The sequence below is a fragment of the Protopterus annectens genome, chromosome 9.part0, assembly GCF_019279795.1.
Source record: "Protopterus annectens isolate FY-2018-M chromosome 9.part0, PAN1.0, whole genome shotgun sequence".
NCBI classification, from domain to species: Eukaryota; Metazoa; Chordata; order Ceratodontiformes; family Protopteridae; genus Protopterus; species Protopterus annectens.
This window is the reverse complement of record NC_056743.1, coordinates 776,282,446-776,304,537: the sequence shown is the minus strand read 5'-3', so window position 1 is coordinate 776,304,537 and position 22,092 is coordinate 776,282,446. Positions and strand designations below refer to the sequence as shown.

General features: G+C 41.7%; 1 protein-coding gene across 1 annotated transcript in view; it reads left to right on the top strand.

The window, feature by feature from the left end:
• Positions 1–21,877, top strand: part of LOC122811519 (polynucleotide kinase 3'-phosphatase) — an 897,059-nt gene extending 875,182 nt beyond the window's left edge. Inside the window, exon 17 of the mRNA XM_044083405.1 lies at positions 21,014–21,877. Within this exon, the coding sequence (XP_043939340.1) occupies positions 21,014–21,134 (121 nt within the window). The 3' untranslated portion in view covers positions 21,135–21,877. The remainder of the gene's footprint in view (positions 1–21,013) is intronic.
• The last annotated feature ends 215 nt before the right edge of the window (positions 21,878–22,092 follow it).

Sequence of the window (22,092 nt, the reverse complement as noted above, 5' to 3'; positions counted from 1 at the left end):
GACAGCTTTGTGGTCCTGCCTCACCAGTGAAGACTGGGGGGGAGGGGCATAGTTTTCTCCCATGTTGATTTGTACTAGGTTCAATATGTTTCTCTATTTGGAGTGTGCACTAAGGTGTTTGTGTTGATAAAGTCCAGTAAATGTTGTGCCTGTGAGTTAAAGGCATTGTATGCTTCCCAGTCTATAGACAGGTAGTTAAAGCCTACAATGAATAGGATATGTGGTTGGATAGTGAGTGTGTCTAGTAGGTTTAGGAAAAAGTTGTGAGCTTCATGGTTCATAAAGAGTGACTTGTAGCTTGCCAGGTCATGGTATATTACCTTGTTTATGAAAACTTGGAAGTGGATGAACTCCAGGGTGTCATCCTTTTAAAGCAACCTGGAGTTGTATTTCTTGCAAATGTACTTAGAGGCACATCCACCTTTAACTCCTGTGTGTATGCTGTTGGTCTAAATTTGTGGAAGACTTTGTAGCCTTCCATTGTTCCACTGCCGGAGTACTTTTTGCAACTTTAAACCAAGTCTTGGTGGTATGTACATTCTCCTGAGTGAGGAGAGCTTGTAGGGTGTGAATTTTCTTGTTTAGGTTCCAAGCAATGATCAGTAACATTTTAAGGTTGCTTGTTGGTAGCTTTACTTTTTTGACATTGCCTAAAAAGGTTCTAAGGGGGTAAAATTTTAGCCAATATCCAAAAGCCCATTGGGGGGGGGGGGGGGCTCATGTGCAGACTGTCCTTGACAAAACAATGTGGTTTGTTAATCTTGTCCTCCCATGCTGATAGATATTGGATTTCCCTGGTGAGACACCAGAAACTAAGCCAGTTATTAAAATCATTAATTTTCTATTCTATACTGTAGCATCATCCTTGGTGAAGGTAGAATGCTGCTCATTGCAAGGCACATACCTGTCTATGCCACATATTTGGAGAGATCCATAATGTCTCTTTTCATGTTGTCCAGTAAGGTATGCCTCAGATCATTTACACCCTCATAGACTATGATAGAATAATATTAGTACCTGTGGTGCCGTGACTTGATTGTGTGAGTGATATTGCAGATCCTTGCTCTAGATAGGATCTGCAACTAACAGTTATTGTCTCCTTGTCCAACCTGATGAGAAGGGCATATGTATGTCATACAACAAAATCTCCAATGACAAGAGTACTAGGTAAATAGTTTGCTTGCTTGATGGGCTTTGTTTTTGGGAGATCAGTTGGTGCAGGCTTATGTGTGGTGTTAGGTGTTGCTTTTGATGTGTGCTTTAGTGGTTGCTGAGGATAGGTGTTGCCGTTTGACACTCAGGAGGTCTTTCAGGTATGGAGAGGTTTCTTTTAAGTGCTTCAACATAAGAAAGTCTAGTGTGTAGTGAGTGAGTGAGTGGAAAGATGCAGTGTGTATGTTCTTGATGATCTTGTTTGTAAGTGAAATGTCTGCCTCCAGGGAAGTTGTGTATGTACATTTCTTGCATACCGTGTTTCTTTAAAGATTAAAAGGTTGTCTGAATACATGAGACAATTACTACATTGTCCTTAAGATGCCCGTATCTACCAGCTTGGCCACAGAGATATTAGGAAAATGCAAACCCTTGTTGTCAGAACTTGCATTAGGTTTGGGCTATTATGGTTTAAGGACTGTTTTATAGGATCACCTGAGTGGTGTTTAGGGTTATGGTTAGATGTAAGATAGTGCTGTTGTTGTTGTTATGTCTTTTGGCTTTTCCTGGTTAGGGGTCGCCACAGCGGAACTCCAGTCCGCTAATGATCGGCAGTAGATTTTTACGTGCCGAGTTGCCGGCTCTGACGCACAACCTTCAACGAAGGTACGCCCATTCATGCATGTCTCCACACAGAAGACACTCTAGCTGAGAATCGAACAGGACAACATCATACTGTGAGGCGACAACGCTACCGCAGCACAATGTAAGATAGTGCTATGATCTGATATTGTTGCTGTTTGATGCACTAACAAGCTGCCCTAAGCTTAGCTCCTTGCAAAGCCTTTCCGTGTTACAGGTTAAAGTACTAACTACTAGCTTTGTAGATTTGCTACTATACAGGGTACTACTAACAACCACTGCGCTGTGAACAACACTGCAGAAAAGCTCCTATTTTATAGTCAACAGAATAAAGCTGAAACTAACTCCTGTGCCCTTTGGCCAATAAACAACTACACTTTGAGCTCCTTAGAGTGCTTCCCAACTCAGAGAGACCAGATGAACACCTTCTGCCTCAAGATGGATGATCCTGTAACTTCTTAATGTAAAAGCACAGCAAAAGTAGTTCTGAAGTGCAGATTAACGCCTAACAATTAAGTCCTTAAAAAGCCTTCTGGCTGATGAAAACATCTGACTTTAAGCCTCCCTGTGCATTTTCCAACTTGGACTGACCAGGCTACTTTACTACTGCCGCTAGAATAGCAGTCCCAGTCTTCTTAATTTAAAAACATACTTTGGTTAGCCAAAAGTGGAAAGGTACCAAATAGCTGCAACAGGTAATTGTCTCTTTTAGACCTCTTGTGAGTAGAGAACTCAGCACAGCTCCTCGTGGTATCCAGCAGAGTTCCTAGAGCAGCAGAGGACAGAAAAAGCAACTTTCCAGATTCTAAGTATTTTTTCTTGCATTTTTCGACCATTTGTGTTATTCGACGACTGTTTCTGTCTATTTTATAGTGGTATTACCTGTTTTTCCTGTTTTTATAAGCTTTAATTGTTGGTTGCACTTCTTAGTTTAAGTTTGCTTAAAAGTTAAACTACAGGCTAATACACTCAAGTGTACTAGCTTTTGATAGCATTTAATCGAAAAGCAAAGCATTTATTGTGTTTTCTGTTCTGTCTGAAAAAAACTTGAAAAAAAAACAAAAAAATATTCTTGTTCTCCTAACTTTCCTGGCTAGTTTGTTCCAGTGATCAGATTTTGCTGATCCCTGGGCTTTGTCTTGGTTCCTGTACTTCTCCATTTTCTTTGTTTGGTCAGGGGGAAGTTTCTTTACTCACCAGTGGGAGTGGGGAGTACTGAGCTGCCTGTTTGTCCTCAGAGGAGTGGTTTAAGACAGTAACTTGTAGTTCAGTGGCCATTTTGGGTCATTTCCTGCCTTTTCCAGCCCCCTGCTATAAAGCATGCTTTGGCAGGCTTTTCTGGCTGTAGAGAACTCAGCACAGCTCCTCGTGGTATCCAGCAGAGTTCCTAGAGCAGCAGAGGACAGAAAAAGCAACTTTCCAGATTTTAAGTATTTTTTCTTGCATGTTTCGACCATTTGTGTTATTCGACAACTGTTTCTGTCTATTTTATAGTGGTATTACCTGTTTTTCCTGTTTTTATAAGCTTTAATTGTTGGTTGCACTTCTTAGTTTAAGTTTGCTTAAAAGTTAAACTACAGGCTAATACACTCAAGTGTACTAGCTTTTGATAGCATTTAATCGAAAAGCAAAGCATTTATTGTGTTTTCTGTTCTGTCTGTGAAAAAAACTTGAAAAAAAAAAAAATATTCTTGTTCTAACTTTCCTGGCTAGTTTGTTCCAGTGATCAGATTTTGCTGATCCCTGGGCTTTGTCTTGGTTCCTGTACTTCTCCATTTTCTTTGTTTGGTCAGGGGGAAGTTTCTTTACTCACCAGTGGGAGTGGGGAGTACTGAGCTGCCTGTTTGTCCTCAGAGGAGTGGTTTAAGACAGTAACTTGTAGTTCAGAGGCCATTTTGGGTCATTTCCTGCCTTTTCCAGCCCCCTGCTATAAAGCACGCTTTAGCGTGATTTAGCGCGGAGTTGCCACTAGAGCAGCATCGGGCAGTGCCGGTTTAACAAGGTTAAACTTTTTCTGGCTCCATAAAGTCTGTTCTTCATTTTTTCCCTTAGAACTGCTCTACTAGTAACCTAAACAGTATATCCCTTGACTAAAAAGCGCAGCACTTGTTCCTAAAAGTTTTTTTTTCCTCAAAAGAAAAAAAGCTCAGCACTTGTCACTTCTATATTATACAAAGTCCCTCACTTGCGAAAACCCCCCAGGAGTACCCACTTCCTTACCAAGTCCTCTCTTATTCAGTTTCATACCTAACTTCTTAATTTTTCTAGCATGTCGAAGGGCCAGATGCTGGCGTCCTCTCCTGCCCAGTTGGTGAATCTGGGAATATTGAGGCAATGTTACAATTGCCTCATGTACACAGACAACCCTCTCCTCCTCCCACATAACACAAATACTTGCGAGAGATGCAGCTATTTAGCCAAACTGGAGGCTGAGCTCTCTCAACTCAGGACTGGCAAGACCAGACAGGAGGAGAAGGCAACTACACACACCACAAAACCAGCCTCAGATAATGCTACCACACCACTGAATCAAACACATAAACACACAAAGACATACTCGGAGGCTCTGAGTAAAAATTTACCTAAACAGCAGAGGCCTTCAAAGCAGACACCCAAACAACTGCTACCTCAAGACACCCCACAGGCAACACATAAACCACAAAATCAGTATGCAAAGCAGTCACAGCCCTTAAGGCCAAATACAACACCAAACATACTTGTCATAGGTGACTCCATAGTCAGACACACTGACGTCCCACTCACCAGGCTGAACAAGGAGAGGGTCACAGTAAGCTGCCTATCGGGTGCTAGAATCCGCCACATAACACAAGCACTCGGGTCACTCCACGGCAAGTACAAATATGACACAGTCATTGTCCATGCTGGTGTGAACGACCTGAGACGTACCTCCCTGGACTACATGAAAAGAGACATAGAGGAGCTCTCTGATTATGTAGCCCAGGCAGGTATGACCCTGACCCTGAGCAGTATCCTTCCTTCACCAAGAATGATGCCACAATATAGAGACAAGATGATCAGCTTTAACAATTGGCTTAATGTCTGGTGTCATTCAAAGGGGATCCAGGGTCTGTCTGCCTGGGATGACATGCTTGACAAGCCACGCTGCTTCACAAGGGACGGCTTGCACATGTCACCCCTGGGATTCTGGATATTGGCTAAGGCTCTTGCCACCCCCATAGTGCCTTTTTTAGGCAAGGCTCAAATTCTAAACCTACCACCCTAGAAAACAAAAATAGGAAGAAACTGAGGGTAATGCTGCTCAATGCCAGAAGTCTAAATCTCAAAATGCACGCACTCGAGGCCCTTCTCAGTATGGAGAACATCGATGTCTGTGCTGTAACTGAAACCTGGTTCAAGGCTCCTGAGAGCACCACGGCACTATTAGGTTTTACCTCATATCATGCGTTCCAGCCCCAAAACCCGGACCACACCACAAAGGAGGGGGTGTATCCATATTCATAAAGGATACCCACACCTCCAGGTTGGTGGCAACACACGAAGCTTCGTAAACCATCCAGGTGCAACTAACCATAGGCAAAACTGCTCTACAAATTGTAGCATGCTACAGGCCACCCTCTCAAACTCAGGAACCCCACACAGCCTTCCTGAAGACACTGGAGGGTATAAATGTATCTCCAAACACCATCATATTGGGTGACTTCAACTACCCGAATATAGACTGGGAACATTACTCAAGCTCTAACTTTCTAGTCCAACGGTTCCTGGAGTTCATAAATTCAAATGCCATGGAACAGCTAGTCACTGTTCCCACGAGAGGAGAAAATATACTAGATCTCATTATCACAAACATGGGGACAAAATGCTCCACACCGGAAGTATATCCCTCATTGGTGAGATCTGATCATAAACTAATCTCACTGGAAATCCACATCCCGCCCCGACCCCAAACAAAAAAGACCACAGTGAAGAGCTTCTCTAAAGCAAACTTCACACTACTCAAGACTGGTGTGGTATCCTTCAAGGCCCCCAAGCCAGTGGAAACCACAACCCAAGCTGCGGAAGCCCTTACAAATGCCTTCTATGAACACCTCAAGGACTGCATGGATCAGGCAATCCCAAATAAAACCAAGACTCTTTACACAAAGGGCAAACGTCCAGTCTGGTGGACCCCAGCCATTAACAAACTTTACAATAAGAGGAGAAAGCTATTACATGATAGAACAAAATCCATAAAAGGGAAGTCACCCCTGATCATTATTAGTAAAAAAATATGAGCACTCATAAAATCAACTAAGGCCAATTTTGAGAGAAAAATTGCCATGGATTCAAAGGACAATCATAAGGCCTTTTTCAGCTATGTTAGGAACCTGGGTGGAAACTCCCAGATATGCTCAGAATTAGTCCAGAATGATACAAAAATCACTGAACCCACAGACATTGCCAACATACTGGCAGACAGGTTCAGTGCAAACTTCACCCCCCTCCCCTAAAGGAGAGATAACTATCTCAGCAGAGTGTAGCCTCCCAGACATCTCAAATGCGCAGGTGAAAGCTGCTCTCTCTAAAGCTAAAAACACAGCATCAATGGGACCGGATGGTGTCCCCGGCTGTGTGCTACACGAGCTAAATGAGGAATTAAACCCGCACATAAGGCAGCTGTTTAATCTCAGCCTTACCACATGATACGTGCCCAAGGAGTGGCGTACGGCAATTGTGGTCCCACTCAACAAAGGCGGTGCCTCTACGGACCCTGGTAATTACCGCCCCATAAGCTTAACAAGTCTAGTCTGCAAAGCTATGGAGAGGATCATAATGGAGCTCATAAACAAAGATATAGGGGACTTGCAGACATTGGACCCGACCCAGTTTGGCTTCATCAAGGGCAGATCATGCCTTTTGACCTTGGTCGACTTCTTCGAAACAGTCACCAAGGCCATTGATGAGAGAAAGGCAGTCCATACAGCCTACCTTGACCTTGCAAAGGCTTTCGACACAATACCCACTCGGGTATTGTAGAAAAACTTACCAGCTTAAATGTAAACCCATATGTCACAAGATGGGTTGCAAACTGGCTTAAGGACAGAACCCACAGGGTTAGAGTTGCTGGCGCTATGTCAGACTCCAAGCCGGTCACAAGTGGTGTCCCACAGGGCTCGGTCCTTGGCCCCCTATTGTTCGGCATCTACTTCTCAGAAGTACGGGCCAACATGGGAGGACTTCGGCTGACAAAGTTTGCAGACGACTGCAAACTGGGCGCCATAGTGGAAAGTGCATCGGACACGGATATCCTTCAGAAGGGACTCACGGAAACAGATAGCTGGTGCCAGAGCCATGGCCTGAAGTTAAACGCCAAAAAATGTATAGTCATACCCTTCGGGAAAAACAAGGTAACCCCAAGCTACCATATAGGTGGCAATCCACTAAGCACAGAAGAGGTTATCAGGGACCTGGGGACCCAGGTTAATAGTGGCCTTTCTTTTGACACTCACGTTGCTAAAGTGGTTAGAAAGACCTTCTACATTGCCCACATGATCATGAAGGGATTCACATCGAGATCTAGTGAGGTCATTGTTCCCCTGTACTCTTCACTTATCAGACCAATGATCGAGTACAATGCCCCATTCGGGATGTATCTCACCCGACATCTGCAGCAATTGGAGAGACCCCAAAAGTTCCTCACCAAAAGGATAAAGGGACTCCAAAATCTGTCATATGCTGCCAGATTGAAGAAACTCCAGCTCTATTCAGTCGCATACCGTCTGCTCAGAGGTGACATGTGCCTGACATACAAGGCCATGTCCAACCCGGAATTAATGGACATGCTCCACCTCAAAAAATCCAAATCCACCAAAACCACTAGAGCAAGCGACTTAAACCTTAGCACGGATATAAGTAGGACGTGCTGGAGGGATAGATTTATCACTCAGAGACTCCCTATGCTGTGGAATAAAATCCTGGACCATGTGAGGCAGAGCACCTCGTTGGCTCTGTTCAAGAGAAATCTTGACCTGTGGATGGGAGATCGTAGGTTTACCCCGGGAATCATCTCTGTGTCACTGCTGGACAGAGGCACAACAAACTAATGGGCACAGTATTTTTTCATATAAGGGGTGGCGTAAGCCACAAAACTTTGGGCTAGACTTATAAATGCCTTAGGGCAGATAGCCTAGTATAAACCTATGAACCTATGATGGAATGGTCTACCTTTCTACACTCACTATACTTGCAGTCCCAGTCTTCTTAATGTATAAACAGAATAGTTAGTAAAAAGTAAAAAGGTATCAGAAACAAATGAAGCAACTTTGTTACAACAAGTAATTCTCAGTGTAAGCCTCCCATTGTGTTTTCAAACTTGGACAAACCAGGCTACTTTTCTACGCCCATTACAATTGCAGTGCCTGTCCTCTTAATGTAAAAACAGACTTTAGTTATCTTAAAGTATCAGAAACAAATAGCTACAACAAGTAATTCTCAGTTTAAGTCTCCCTGTGTGTTTTCCAGCTTGGACAAACCAGGTTAATTTTCTACTCTTACTAGAATTGCAGTCCTAGTCCTGTTAATGTAAAAATACACCCAAGAGAAACACATCAGAAGCAATTCAAGCAACTAGCTACAAGTAATTCTCACTTAAGTCTGCTTGTTTGTATCCTAACACACACAGACCAGACTACATTTCCTCTGAATTGCAGTCCTAGTCTTCTTAACATAAAAGCACACTTTCATTAGCCACGAGTGAAAAAGTACCAGAAACCAAGTCTAAGAACTAGCTACAAGTAATTACAAGGTGATTCTAAGTCAGACAAGCCAGCAATGAGGCTCACATATACTTTAAGGCAATTTCAAAGTATATAGTCTAAGGCCTTCCCAGTTTCTTCTGTCAAGATGAACAGAGGAGATGAGATTGTGAGGAGCTTCCAATTCCAGATATACAGTAGGGGTTAGCAGCTCAAAAGCCTTCAAGTATCTAACCACAACAGGAATATGGTAGGTGGGTGGAAGCGAAATTCAGAAAAGAGCTAGTAAAAATGCAGTAAAATGAAGGCCCATTCAGAACACCTAGGCCCTACACAGAAACCAAAAAGCACCACAGACTATAACAGTGCCTTAAATTATATAGCTTTAACTTCAGAAAAAGAGCAAACACATCATATGAAACTGAATGTTATGTAGTCCTATCTTGCCTCCATTATTACATGTGGGTTCGGAGCCAATCCTCGGCTCCAACTCGGCCGCGTAGAAAGCCTGAAAACGTCTGATTGGCTTGTGGCTAGGAGGTATCCCATGGTGCATGAGCACATTTCCCAGATCTCATTTTCTGCGTCTTCAGTCAGAAGCTTCTTTTGGTTGGCCGTGGCTAAGTGATTTAGTTCATTATTATTACTGCTTATTAGGAGTTTTTTGGTTCTTGTGAAGTTTATTCTGATTGCTGACAGTCTTATTGTGATACCGATTTGTGTCTTTAACCGGATTTGACTTATTGCTGTTTAAACATTTCTTGGGCCTGTTGGCCGTTTGTGTGTGGTTCCCGTGAGTGTGTGTTTTTAGAATAGGCCATTTAACTTAGAGGTACTAGTTTGTTTCCTTTTTCTTTCTTGCACTAGGTTCGTTTAAGTTAGAGAACCTAGTAAAACTCCCTTTATTTTTGTTGTGGGTGTTAGGGCTAGATCTGCTTAAGTTAGAGGATTTAGTTCCTCTCCTGTTGTGGGAGTGTGTTTTTTTTTCTCTTCTGCCATTATGTCCAAAGAACATAAAGAACATAAATAGTCAGGGTTTAAAAAGTGTACTAAGTGTTCGCAAAAAATGTCCATCACCGATGGACATAGCATCTGTGTGTACTGCTTAGGGGCCATACATCTTCAAGGATCTTGTCTTTTTTGTCATTCTTTTAGCCCTAGAGTACTCCAGGAATGGAAGAATAAGCTGATTTTAAAAGGCATGTTAAAACCTTCCTTTGAGGAAGGCCTAGCCAGTTCTTCCTCCTCTGCTAGGTCGCAGTCTTCTAGAAAGGATAAGGGCAAGACCTCTAAAAGGCATTCTTCAGCCTCAACTTCTGTCTCTGAACCTTCTCAAAAATTACCAAAATCGGAGTTGGCCTCTGTCTCTTTGGCTCCACAGTCTTCAGGGCTGCTTGAGTTTCTGGACACGGACCCTGCAGTATCGGCACCAAGTGTTTCGGTGCCAGTCACTAGCAGTCCTCTTCAAAGCCGGTCTACAGACATTCCACCGGTCTCCTCTACTCTAAAATCAAAATACAAAACGAGTGACCAAAATTCCAACAGACCACGAGAAAACAATCCTTAACGCTGGTTTTATTTCTTATAAAAAAGCATTTTCGCTACTGGAATACGCAGCTTCTTCAGAGGAAATGCTTTTTAATCAAACACATAACGCAATTCAAACAATTTAAGTAGTGCAGCAGGAAGTGACATAAAAAAACGTCACAGCTGTTAATACAACCATAAATTCAATTAGTTAAAAACCAACAAACTAGATAAATAATATATGTAAAAGGTTCCTATGTTTATATTAGTTAAATACTAAAAAAATGTACTTGGAAATCATAATTTTTAGATGTACAAGTTAAAGATTTTAAATACCCCTATTTTAAAACCTAAACAATTAAAAAAAGGGGGCGTAATTAAAAAATATGTGTAACTTTTCTGTAGCTTCTCGAGTAAAAAAATAAGAAGTTGTCAAAAGTAACTTCATAACTTATAGACCAACTCTAAGATTACAATTCTCAATAATAAGGAGTTATCTTAAGTAACTTCTTAGCTTAAGGACAGCTGCAATATTACAGTTCTCATTAAGTCCGGGAGCTCTGAATGCATCAAGCTTAAGTTGCCATTCGAGCTCACGGTTCTCTAACACAAGAGACTGTGGACCACCTCTAATGGTTGACAGGACATGGTCAATACCCATAAAAGAAAAGTTGTGCCCCGGATTTTATTATGTTTTGCCAAGGCATTATCTCCCTTATTTTTCCTGATAGCATAACCACTGAACGCGTTTGACAGTTTATTTTGTAGTGAATCTCGTATTTTCTGTCCCCAATTTCGAAGGAATTACCTGTTTTAATAAACTTGCAATAATTACAAAGTCTACACTTGAAAGAACCTTTTGATCTACTAAAGGCTTGCTCAGGTGGGTTTCTTTGTAAAATTTCTTTTAAGTTGCTACCTCTTCTGTAAACCACCTTAGGTGAAGAACCTAATTTTTCTAATAATATTGGTGTATTAGAAATAAAATGCCAGTTCTTACAAATGATTGACCATATGGCTTGAGAGTTGGTGTTGAATGTAGTAACAAAACAAGTAAAGTTAGGTTCATCTTTCTTATTTGGGTACATTTGTTGATCAATATTTAAAACACCTGTGCTAGCTGTTATACAGTTAACGTCAGGGGGTATAGTTGTACCATTATCATCACAAGGTGTAAGACTATTTTGATTAAGAAGAGGTTTATAAAAACCATCAGTCCTTTTCTGACTGACTTCCCGTATAAGCTCATTAATTAAATCGAGAGGGTAACCACGATTAATAAACAGGTTTTTTAAAAATGTGCATTCATTACAAAAGTCAGAAAAAGAACTACACATTCTACCTGCTCTAACAAGTTGGCCTTTAACTATAGACCGCTTCTGTTTGAAGGGGTGAGCGCTAGAAAAATGCAAAAATGAGTTGACCTAAGTAGGTTTCCTAAAGATAGTAGCTGTCAGCATCTTTTTGTTTAAATCTTTAGTTAGTTTGACCTCCAAATAATCAATTTCTGTACTAGAAAATTTGAAAGTAAATTTCAAAAATTCAGTAGTTTCATTGATGGTTTTCACAAAATCAACTGCAGCTCCCAAGTCATCCTTAAAAAGAATGAAGATGTCATCCAGAAATCTAGTATAAAAGGAGACTTTCTCCATTAAATCTGGTCTATTAAATAGAAAGTGTTTTTCCCAGTAAGCGACAAAGAGATTAGCAACACTTGCTCCACAAGGGGAGCCCATGGCTACCCCTTGTTTTTGTATGTAAAACTCTTTGTCGAAAATAAAATAATTGGATGTCAAAACAATATCTAGAAGCTCAGTGGCCAACTCTGTTTCAAGCGTTGAAGCCCCTAATTCCATTAGAAGCAGACCTGTCCATTCCACAGCCTCAGGGTGTGGGATGGAAGTATATAAGTCGACAACGTCTATAGTTAAGAAGTTGTTAGAACAGTCGAATGGAATGTCGTTGATGTTTTTCAAAAATGTCCAGGAATCTTTACAAATGGCTGGAATCAGTTTAGTGAATTTTGTTAGAATAGTGTCAATGAACCTAGAGCAGGGATGGGTCATAGAAGAACGCCCATCCACCAATGCTCTCATAGGGGGGTTGACGACATCCTTATGGATCTTAGGTATGCCAAACATAACAGGGATTTTTGGCGGAAGAATGTCAATAAAATCAAATAAGTTCAGATCGATTTTACCAGCCAAATATAAATCCCTGTAGTAACCCCTAATACGGCTATGAGAGAGGTTCACTTCGTTCAACGAAGCCAAACCATATGCTGGACTGTTTAGTGTGGTAAGCATTTTCTCTTTGTATTGGAAGTCATCAAATAGGACTAAGCCCCCTCCTTTATCAGGTTTTATTAGCCTTACAGGTAATTCACTAAGTAAGCATAGTCCTATTAACTGTTCCTTAGTAATATTAAATTTAGGGAAACCAGCTCTATACTGAAAAGAAGAGTAAAGGTGTCTGATGTCAACCTCACACATAGTTTCAAATATGTGTAAGTTATCATGCAGAGGGGGGGGTTGAATGAACTAGGCATTTTTAAGCCCATTAGTGCATCAGAAACCTCATTACTAAAAAAGAGTTTCAAATTAAGTTTGCGAGTGAAACATTTTAAATCAATAATAGTTTTAGCCAGGTTTCCAGTAAAACTAGGAACAAATGTAAAACCAAAAGCCAAAAGTTCAACTAAGTCAGAGTTAATGTCCACAGTAGAAGAATTATAAATCTTAAAGTCACCCTTGGCATTGGTGATGATTTTAGGAAAACCATCTTCACAAGGTAAAACAGGTGTAGAGTTGACAGTTACTTCTGACCGTTCCTGTTGTTGTTCACATACGTCTTGCGGTTCGGTGCACCTAAAAAACCACCTCTATTATTATTACCACGGTGGAAGTTGTTCATATTAAAGTTCGTTTTTTTATTGTTGGTTTTAATTCTATTACTTCGTCTAAGACCTTGTCCAGAATGGTCAACCGGTTCTTCTATAACCTCAACGTCACCACCTTCTGTGTCATCATTTAGAGTGGTGGAGAAATTTTCGCCACCAAAAGTTGAACTAGACACAACTTGTAAGTCAAGGTTAGGGTAAGCTTTATTATGCTGGTAAGCATACCTGTCCCTTTTAAGTTTCTTATTTTTGTTAGTTTTAAGTTTTATCATAAGGGCATCAATACTGACAAAGGTACGATTGTAATCAAATTTAAACTGTGGAAAGTCTGTCCAGTTTGATAGAATTATCCAAACAGTTGATCTCATCAGTCAAAGAGTTAATGTGAACAAGGTAGTGTTTGACTAACAAGTTAAGCAACTGAGCTCCTTGTTCTTGAAAGAGAGCCTATAAATCAGTGTAAAAAAGATTGTCATTAAGTATACCCGAGGGTGAGAAGTTGTTCCTTAAACCCTTGGGGATCAAGTTCTCTGCTAAGCATTGTTTAAAATATGCAGACTCCAACTGGAGCTTTTTCAATTTCAGTAGCTTGTTGTCAAAAATTTTTAACTTTTCAGTTATACATTCACCTCGAGCTACCTGGCGGCCCCCATCTGGACCCACCTTATTTAAATCACCAATGTCTGGAAAAGAAAAGGAACCAGTATACCCCATCCATTCGGAGAGGGAAAAAGTAGTTTCACTACCGACATTCACAATTGTAGCCCCGTCTGAAACGGAACCTGAAGGACACACCGGCCCGATAGACCCATTAGCGCCAAAGTTCAACATACCTCCATCCTGCGGTCGTTGCACTGATTGTGTCAGCAAATTGTTACCAGACCTAGAAACATTAAAAGCAACGGAACTCGGTTGTAAACATCCACTAAAGGAAGCAGGAGGTAAAGGCTGTCCTGCCGGGATTAAAGAACAACCATTAGATTGACTCGGTCCTGCTGCACAAGTAAGAGTCGGTACCCTAGCCCTAGGCGTACCTTGTTGCAAAGCGTCCACACGAGAATTGAGTAAATCAATTTTTTGAGCGAGAGAAGCCAACAAGGAGGTAACATCAGTCCTCTTATTACCTCTATCCAAAGAGTCAGTCCCAAAAATGTTCGGGCTGTTAGGACTAACTGGACTACCCAAAGCCATACCAACAAACGAAATGAAAAAAGAAACCAAACTCCAAAATACAAAACGAGTGACCAAAAGTCCAACAGACCACGAGAAAACAATCCTTAACGCTGGTTTTATTTCTTATAAAAAAGCGTTTTCGCTACTGGAATACGCAGCTTCTTCAGAGGAAATGCTTTTTAATCAAACACATAACGTAATTCAAACAATTTAAGTAGTGCAGCAGGAAGTGACATAAAAAACGTCACAGCTGTTAATACAACCATAAATTCAATTAGTTAAAAACCAACAAACTAGATAAATAATGTATGTAAAAGGTTCCTATGTTTATATTAGTTAAATACTAAAAAAATGTACTTGGAAATCATAATTTTTAGATGTACAAGTTAAAGATTTTAAATACCCCTATTTTAAAACCTAAACAATTAAAAAAGGGGCGTAATTAAAAAATGTGTGTAACTTTTCTGTAGCTTCTCGAGTAAAAAAATAAGAAGTTGTCAAAAGTAACTTCATAACTTATAGACCAACTCTAAGATTACAATTCTCAATAATAAGGAGTTATCTTAAGTAACTTCTTCGCTTAAGGACAGCTGCAATATTACAGTTCTGCTGTGGATGTTCTACTCTAAAATCACTTATATTACAGAGAACAAGGTCTCCCACACTGTCCTCCAGATCCTCCAGGAGTTTATCTGAAGAAGACATCGAGAGAGTGGTGCTCAGACTCCTCAAGTCGTCGACCTTGCCAAAATTTTTATCGGCTCCAACCCATTTGGTCTCGGAGCTGACTCCTGCTACCGATCCTGCTCTCTTTCCTCCTCCAACCCAGATTGGGCCTTTGGAGCCGATATTGTCAGTACCAACTTTAGTGGTGTCCTCGGTACCAGCACCCCGTGTGGTTGTCTTGGAGCCAAGCTCCACTCCGACACTCTCGGCGCCGTCCAAAGTGTCTAGGGTCCGAAGCTCTTCGGTCGGCCCCGAGGGGGACACTTGGAACTGAACCTCTTTGGTGCCGAGTCTTCCTCTTTGTGCGTCGGCTCGAGTGAGCTCGGACCCTACATCGTTCTCGGAGCCAATTCTTTTGGAACCATTGGTACCTACACTCTCTTCGGAGCCAGGGCGTCGTTCGGAGCCGGAAAAATCGGTCTTCATGAGGATGAGAAGCTTGTTGGGTAGTTCATCCATCCCATGTAGAAGTACCGATGCTATACTCCCTCAAGCGGTCTCAGCATCGTCTGTCCCCCATGATGGTAGAGACCCACAGCCTCAGGACCCCCATTTGGGTGGCCCCCAATCTTCCGAGACCTCTCCGGAGGACTCCGCTGAGGAGCCCCCTCGGAAGAGATCATGTAAGAGGAAGCATGTAGACTCCCCTGATGAGTCTGTCACATCTGACACTGACCTCGATGAGTCAGAGGGGGTCTCCTAAGTTGTCCTCTGAAGATGTCTCCTTTGCAGACATTTTGGAGATCCTCAGACAGAGAGGCGGCTGGCCCACCGTTACCCAGTCCGATGAGGAGTCAGTGTACCTGAAGGCTTTTGGGTCTCAACCCTCAGCTTCATGGGTGTCTCCTCCATTTGATGAATTACTGGATCTTGTGAGTCAGAAAGCATGGCAGACTCCTGATGCTGTGGAACCGGTCCCCAGGAGGCCGAATAATCTGCCCCTAAAGACAAAGAATTTTTATCCAAGGGTTTACCTGTTGATGCCATGGTGGTGGCGGTGGCCACTAAGAAGGAGCTGGCAGAGACTTCTTCTTCTATCCATCCACCCAATAAGGAATCCCGAACGATGGATAGGTACGGGAAGCATATCTTCTCTTCAGCAGCTTTTGCACTCTGATCGCTGAATTATCACATTTTATGAGACTTAAGAGAGATCTCCTAAAGGAGTTAGGCGATACTCTTCAGGGTACCTCTATTGAAGCAGTCCCATCTACAGTGTTGGCTACTCTCACATCCATTGTTAACTCCTCCATGCGGCTGATCTCGTCTGCTGCTGATGGGGCGAGAAGGGCAACAAGTTCAGGAGTCTCCTTAAGGAGACATTCCTGGATGCGTTTATGCAACTTTCCTGAGCCTTTCAAGTCTACATTCACCAATGCTCCCATGGACGGATCCTCTGTTTTTGGACCCAAGTTGAAAATACCCTCACCAGATGTGAATGGGAAGGAAAGACTCTCTCTGCCATGGGAGTCCGTTTTACCATTCCTTCTAGACCTTACCCTAAAGGTCAGAAGAGCGGTAAAATGTGGTTCAAGTAATCACAGAGACCTTTCCAGGATACACTGAGTGATTCCTCCTTCAGAGGCACGGGAGGAGAAAATAGTGGTAGATGTCACCCTAGAGACAGGGGAGGCCCACAAAATCAGGGAGGTCGCGATTCTTTTCATGACCGTCCCTATCAGCATTCCTGATGTGGAACCCGAGTGTGCATCTCTGGAGCCGGTCGGGGGTCGCTTGTCCTTGTACCCAGAAGCCTGGCTAAATCTCACTCGAGACAAATGGGTACAAGACATTATCACCAGAGGTTACTCTATTCCCTTTTCCCTTCTACCATGTCCTCCCAAAAGGATCCCAGATGTACCACCCAGTCACAGGGATCAAGCGGCTATAGAGATAAGAAAGCTTCTATTAAAAAGAGTCATCCAAAAGGTCCCAGCAGACCAGACAGGAATCGGAACATACTCCAGGTTCTTTTTAGTTCCAAAAAGAACAGACGACTGGAGACCCATCCTAGACCTCAGCAGGTTAAACGAGTATGTACAGAAGTCCAAGTTCCGAATGATCACTCTACAAGCCATACTCCCTCTGTTAGGGAAAGACAGTTGGATGTGCTCAGTAGATCTCCAGTATGCTTACTACCGCATAATGATGGACAAAGCATCAAGGAGCTACCTACACTTCCGGCTGGGAGCAAATCATTACCAATTTTGGGCGCTGCCCTTTGGTCTCACCACAGCCCCCCAGGTGTTCACCAAGTGCATGGCAGTAGTCACAGCTCATTTGAGGCATCAGGGCATCCAAGTCTTTCCATACCTGGACGATTGGCTCCTAACCGCCACCACCAGGCATCGTCTAGTTCAATCGAGAAATTCCTCAATCAAGCTCTGTTCCCAGTTGGGGATCTCTATAAACTGGGAAAAATCCTCAACTTTGTCCACTCAATCTATAACATTTATAGGAGCAAACATAGACACGGTTTCTATGACAGCCAGACTACCTACAGACAGAATACAGAATCTTGTGCAGCAAATTTACAGGATACTTCCCCTTTGAAAAGTCAAAGCGAAGGTGGTGTTGCAGCTTCTCGGAACTATGGTGTCGACCATAACCTTGGTACCTTTAGCAAGACTACATACTCCAATGGCTCCTGTCATCCCAGTATCCCAGTGGTCTTTTCAGCAGTTGCCTCTACATAACCAGATTCTGATCACAGATTCTTGCAAAAAGGATCTACGCTGGTGGATTCAACCAGGTCATCTTACCACAGGGACTCCATTTGTACCGCACCAACCCATTGCCACTGTGACCATGGATGCCTCCCAGATAGGGTGGGGTGGACATTATCTTGGCAGGACTGTCCAAGGCACATTGCAAGATCAGGAGGCCCGACTGCATATCAGTGTCCTAGAGATGAGAGCGGCGCTTCTAGCGTTGCAAGCACTTCACGATTTTATCCCTGTAGGGACAATAACTATCCAGACCGACAACATGTCGGTGGTTTGGTATCTAAACAAACAAGGTGGGACCAGATCATACCCTTTATGTTGAGAGGCCCTGCAAGTTTGGAATTGGGCGATTTCTTCCCAATGCTTTCTCATTGCAACACACATCCCGGGGACTTCCAACGTGATAGCGGACAAGCTAAGCAGGGCAATATTGTTACCTCACGAATGGTCCTTGAACCAGAAAGTAGCCCGTCTGATCTTCCACAAGTGGGGACAACTCTGCAGCAATCTCTTTGCCAGCCCCATCAGCACCAAATGCAGCACCTTTTTCTCCCTCATCCCCCCTCCGGGAGAGTCTCCAGAGATGCACTTATCCATGATTTGCCCCTGGGACTCCTTTATGCTTTTCCTTCTTTTCCACTCATTCCCAAGGTCATACAGAAAGCAATGTTGTTGGGAAGAAAGATGATCCTCATCACCCCATACTGGCCTCATCATATTTGGTTCCCTTTTCTCGAGCCTCACCTGTTAGACTATCCATGGACTCTGGACCCAGTGCCAAACCTCCTGACACACGTCAGGTTCTCTTCACCCCAGTCTCCACACTCTCAAACTGACAGCATGGCTGGTCCAGTTCCGTCATTAGTCAGGCTTCATGATCTGTCTCCAGCTGTAACCCATATTATTACCTCTTCTCACAAGCCTTCGACTAGAAAATTGTGTCACAGTAAATGGAAGAGATTTTCTATATGGGCACACACCAGAGACGTCGATCCATTTATAGCTCCCATTACTATTGTTTTAGTTTTCCTCTCAGAACTCTTTCACCAGGGTTCAGCAGCTGCTACACTCCGAGTTCAGCTAGTAGCAATATCTAATTTTCAAGCGGGGATTAATGATTCCAGTCTTATGTCTCACAAACTGTGCAAATCTTTTCTTAGGGGTTCCATGATGGTAAGACCTCCTGTGCAAGACCCCATTCCTCCCTGGGATCTGAATCTAGTCCTGTCGAGACTTTGCCACCCTTTGAATCAGCCCATAGTTGTCAGTTGAAATTCCTGTCTTGGAAGACTCTCTTTTTCTGGTGGCAATAACCTCAGCCAGATGAGTTTCTGAACTACAAGTCCTATCAGTTAAACCTCCATATTTAATTTTTCACAAAGACAGGGTTTCTCTCCGGACCAATCCTTCTTTTATTTCTAAAGTCTGTTCTCAATTTCACTTAAACCAAACAATTGAATTGCCAGTGTTCTTCCCTAATCACACCAATAAAGCAGAATATACATTCCACTAGTTGGATGTGCATAGGCAACTGCATTTCTATATCCACAGGACCAAAGGATTTAGAAAATCAGAACAGCTGTTCGTTTCTTTTGCTGAGGTGAGAATGGGCTTGCCAGTTTCCAAGGTCACACTGTCGAACTGGATCTCTAGTTGTATTTCCTTTATTTACACTTCTCAGGGAAAGGAGTTACCCTTTAAAGTCAAAGCGCATTCTGCCAGGTCCTTTTCTACTTCTGCTGCCTTCCAAGCCAGGACACCTATTGATAATATATGTGCAGCAGCAACATGGGCTACCCATCATACCTTCATTTCCCATTATAAACAGGATTTAACTTCCAGGGGTGGAGCCTCGTTTGTTTCCACAGTGCTCAGGAGTATTTTCCAGTGAGCCACCCATTCAAGATGCTAGGGACGCTGTCCCACATGTAATAATGGAGGCGAGATAAGACTACATAACATAAAGAAGTTATGCACTCACCATAACGTTCCATGTATGTAGTCCATCTCACCAAACATTATTACGAACCCACCCACCAGCCCCTTTCCTGGAGGATCTGGAAACAGTTTTTCCTTTTCTACAGTGGTTTATACCATAAGGGCGCCTTTATTACAGTTTATTCTTTCGGACCTTTGTCCTTTTTCCTGTCTTATTCTCCATGGGATACCTACTAGCCATGAGCCAATCAGAAGTTTACAGGCTTTCTAAGCGGCCCGGTCGGAGCCAAGGATTGGCTCCGAACTCACACGTAATAATCTTCGGAGAGATGGACTACATACATGGAATGTTATGGTGAGTACATAACTTCTTTTTCGAAAGGTAAGATAAGTCCAGTACTGAAAATGTAGTTTAATGTACTTTCCTGTATGCAATATGTATTCCAAATGCTTTGTTTTTAAGCTTGCAGCAGTCACAAGGCTAAGATGAAGCTTAGATTAAAATGAGTTTAGGTTAATTTATTGAATATTAATCAGAATTATTGTAATATTGTATTATTACAGTATTCCTAATTAATATTATTGTAATATTATATATTGCACTAATCATAATTAGTGTAATTTAGTATAAGATTAATCTGTAAATCTGTCTCTGCAGATATTATGTAAAAATCTAAGGGTTAGGACCATTTGTGAAGACCTTGACCAGGTTTATAAAAATATTTTATAATTTTAACATAAAGCAGTTTGACCGTTAAACTTAGAGGTGCTATTCTTCCCCTCCTGTCTTTACGTTTTGCTAATTAGATTAAAATCTTTCCAGGTAATGTGTGCTGTAGTTTAAAGGTTTGTTATGCTGTGTAGATGAAGTGCATGTGAAACCACTTGGATTACCTTTTACTTGTACATATAAGAGGAGATACACTTGAATGATATGAAAAGTGGCCTTGCAGTTTGACTTACTACAGATGCAAGACTATTCCTATATGGTATCTCTTAGTGAAGAGTAGTAACTCATAACGTAACTGATTTCTGACTTTGCCCCAGGAAACTGTGAGATATATTATCACTAAAATGAACTTGTGACCGCAACTTCATTACCTTTTTAGGAGCATGACACTACCACACACATACATATAAGTATTTGTCAGGCCTTTGTGTATACTGGCCCCTTTACAGGTTCTGAGACTACCACTGATCAGTTACAAGTCTGCATTTTTGCCTTTTATTCATTCAGTTTTGTGTTTAACAGCATGTTAGATTCATGGTGTCTTATAAACACCTTATACTCTTTAAAGTGTGTAGTTTAACCCAGTGCACAAATAATGGTACATCTTGGAGCTGCCAAAGTCCACTTTTTTCATTAGTGTGGGGGGTTAGGGCACTGCTAAGTAGAAAAACTCAACACATTTCTGGGCTTTAAAACATGTAAACTGTCTAAAACAATAAAATCATTTTATCTTTTGTTTGTACTAATTTTTAATTTTTTTTATTTCTGCTTTTTCCTCCTGCAGGAGCAAGTATGTGTCCCCTACTCTAGCTGAAGGATTCAATGAGATCATAAAGATACATTTTATTCCACGATTTAAGGATCCAAAACTGGAGACTCTATACATGCAGTTTTCTGAGGGTTAACCTGTGCCCAGAATCCCAGTCTACATCTTCATTCTGAACGTTTCTCCTCCAAAATTTAAAACTCCTAGAGCTCAAATGCACTAATTACTACTTGCCAAATCAGTTGTTTTTCAGTTGTGTTGCATAACTACATATTTCAAGCATGACAATACTTGCTCACCCAGTGTCAGGGGTATTGTACCTTTCAGTTTTCTTCCTTTACACATTCATCATAACTGACTTTCCCAAATCAGTTGTAAATGTGAACTGCTTTATGTTAAGTCTTTTCGTGGACCATTGAAAATGTAGAGTGAGTTTACATTTGTTGGTTGCTAAAACGTGGTATAGTAATGCAGTACTCACTTCTGCAGCATTAGCAATCCTGAATGACTTGAATTTTATTATGAATACCTTGTTAATTTTTTAATGGTGGCTTTGACTGCTAGTAGCTGAGACTGCTTTGAAAACAACCCAAAGTACGGCTGTTTAGGTTTCTTAAAAAGCAGTGCCTAGTAAAAATGTGTAATTATGTTTACATTCTGATTTTCTGTAATATGTTTTATTACATTATTTTCATTTGGTCATGATTAGGTTAAAATCTGAAGTGATGGCTCAAAGCAGTAAGACCAGCTACTAAAGTCAGTCTTTCCTGGCCTGCATTATTTTCCTAACCAAATTTTATATTTTCCTGGGAAAAGGTCACTTTTAATTAAACCAAATAAATCATTTTATTATGTGGACAATAAAGTATGATCTTAATCATATTTTTCTGGTTGTTTTAGTGTTATATTTTAAAAGATACATGATTAGTTAACCAAGTATTACACTTACTATGGCTACAAGCTTTCATTGGTAAAGTATAATGAGCATTTAAGTTTTATATCTCATATCAAAATGATTGACTTCAGCAATTGGCTAAGCTTCTGGTGTCATTCTAAGGGGAATCCAGTATCTGTCTGCTCAGGACGACATGATCGAC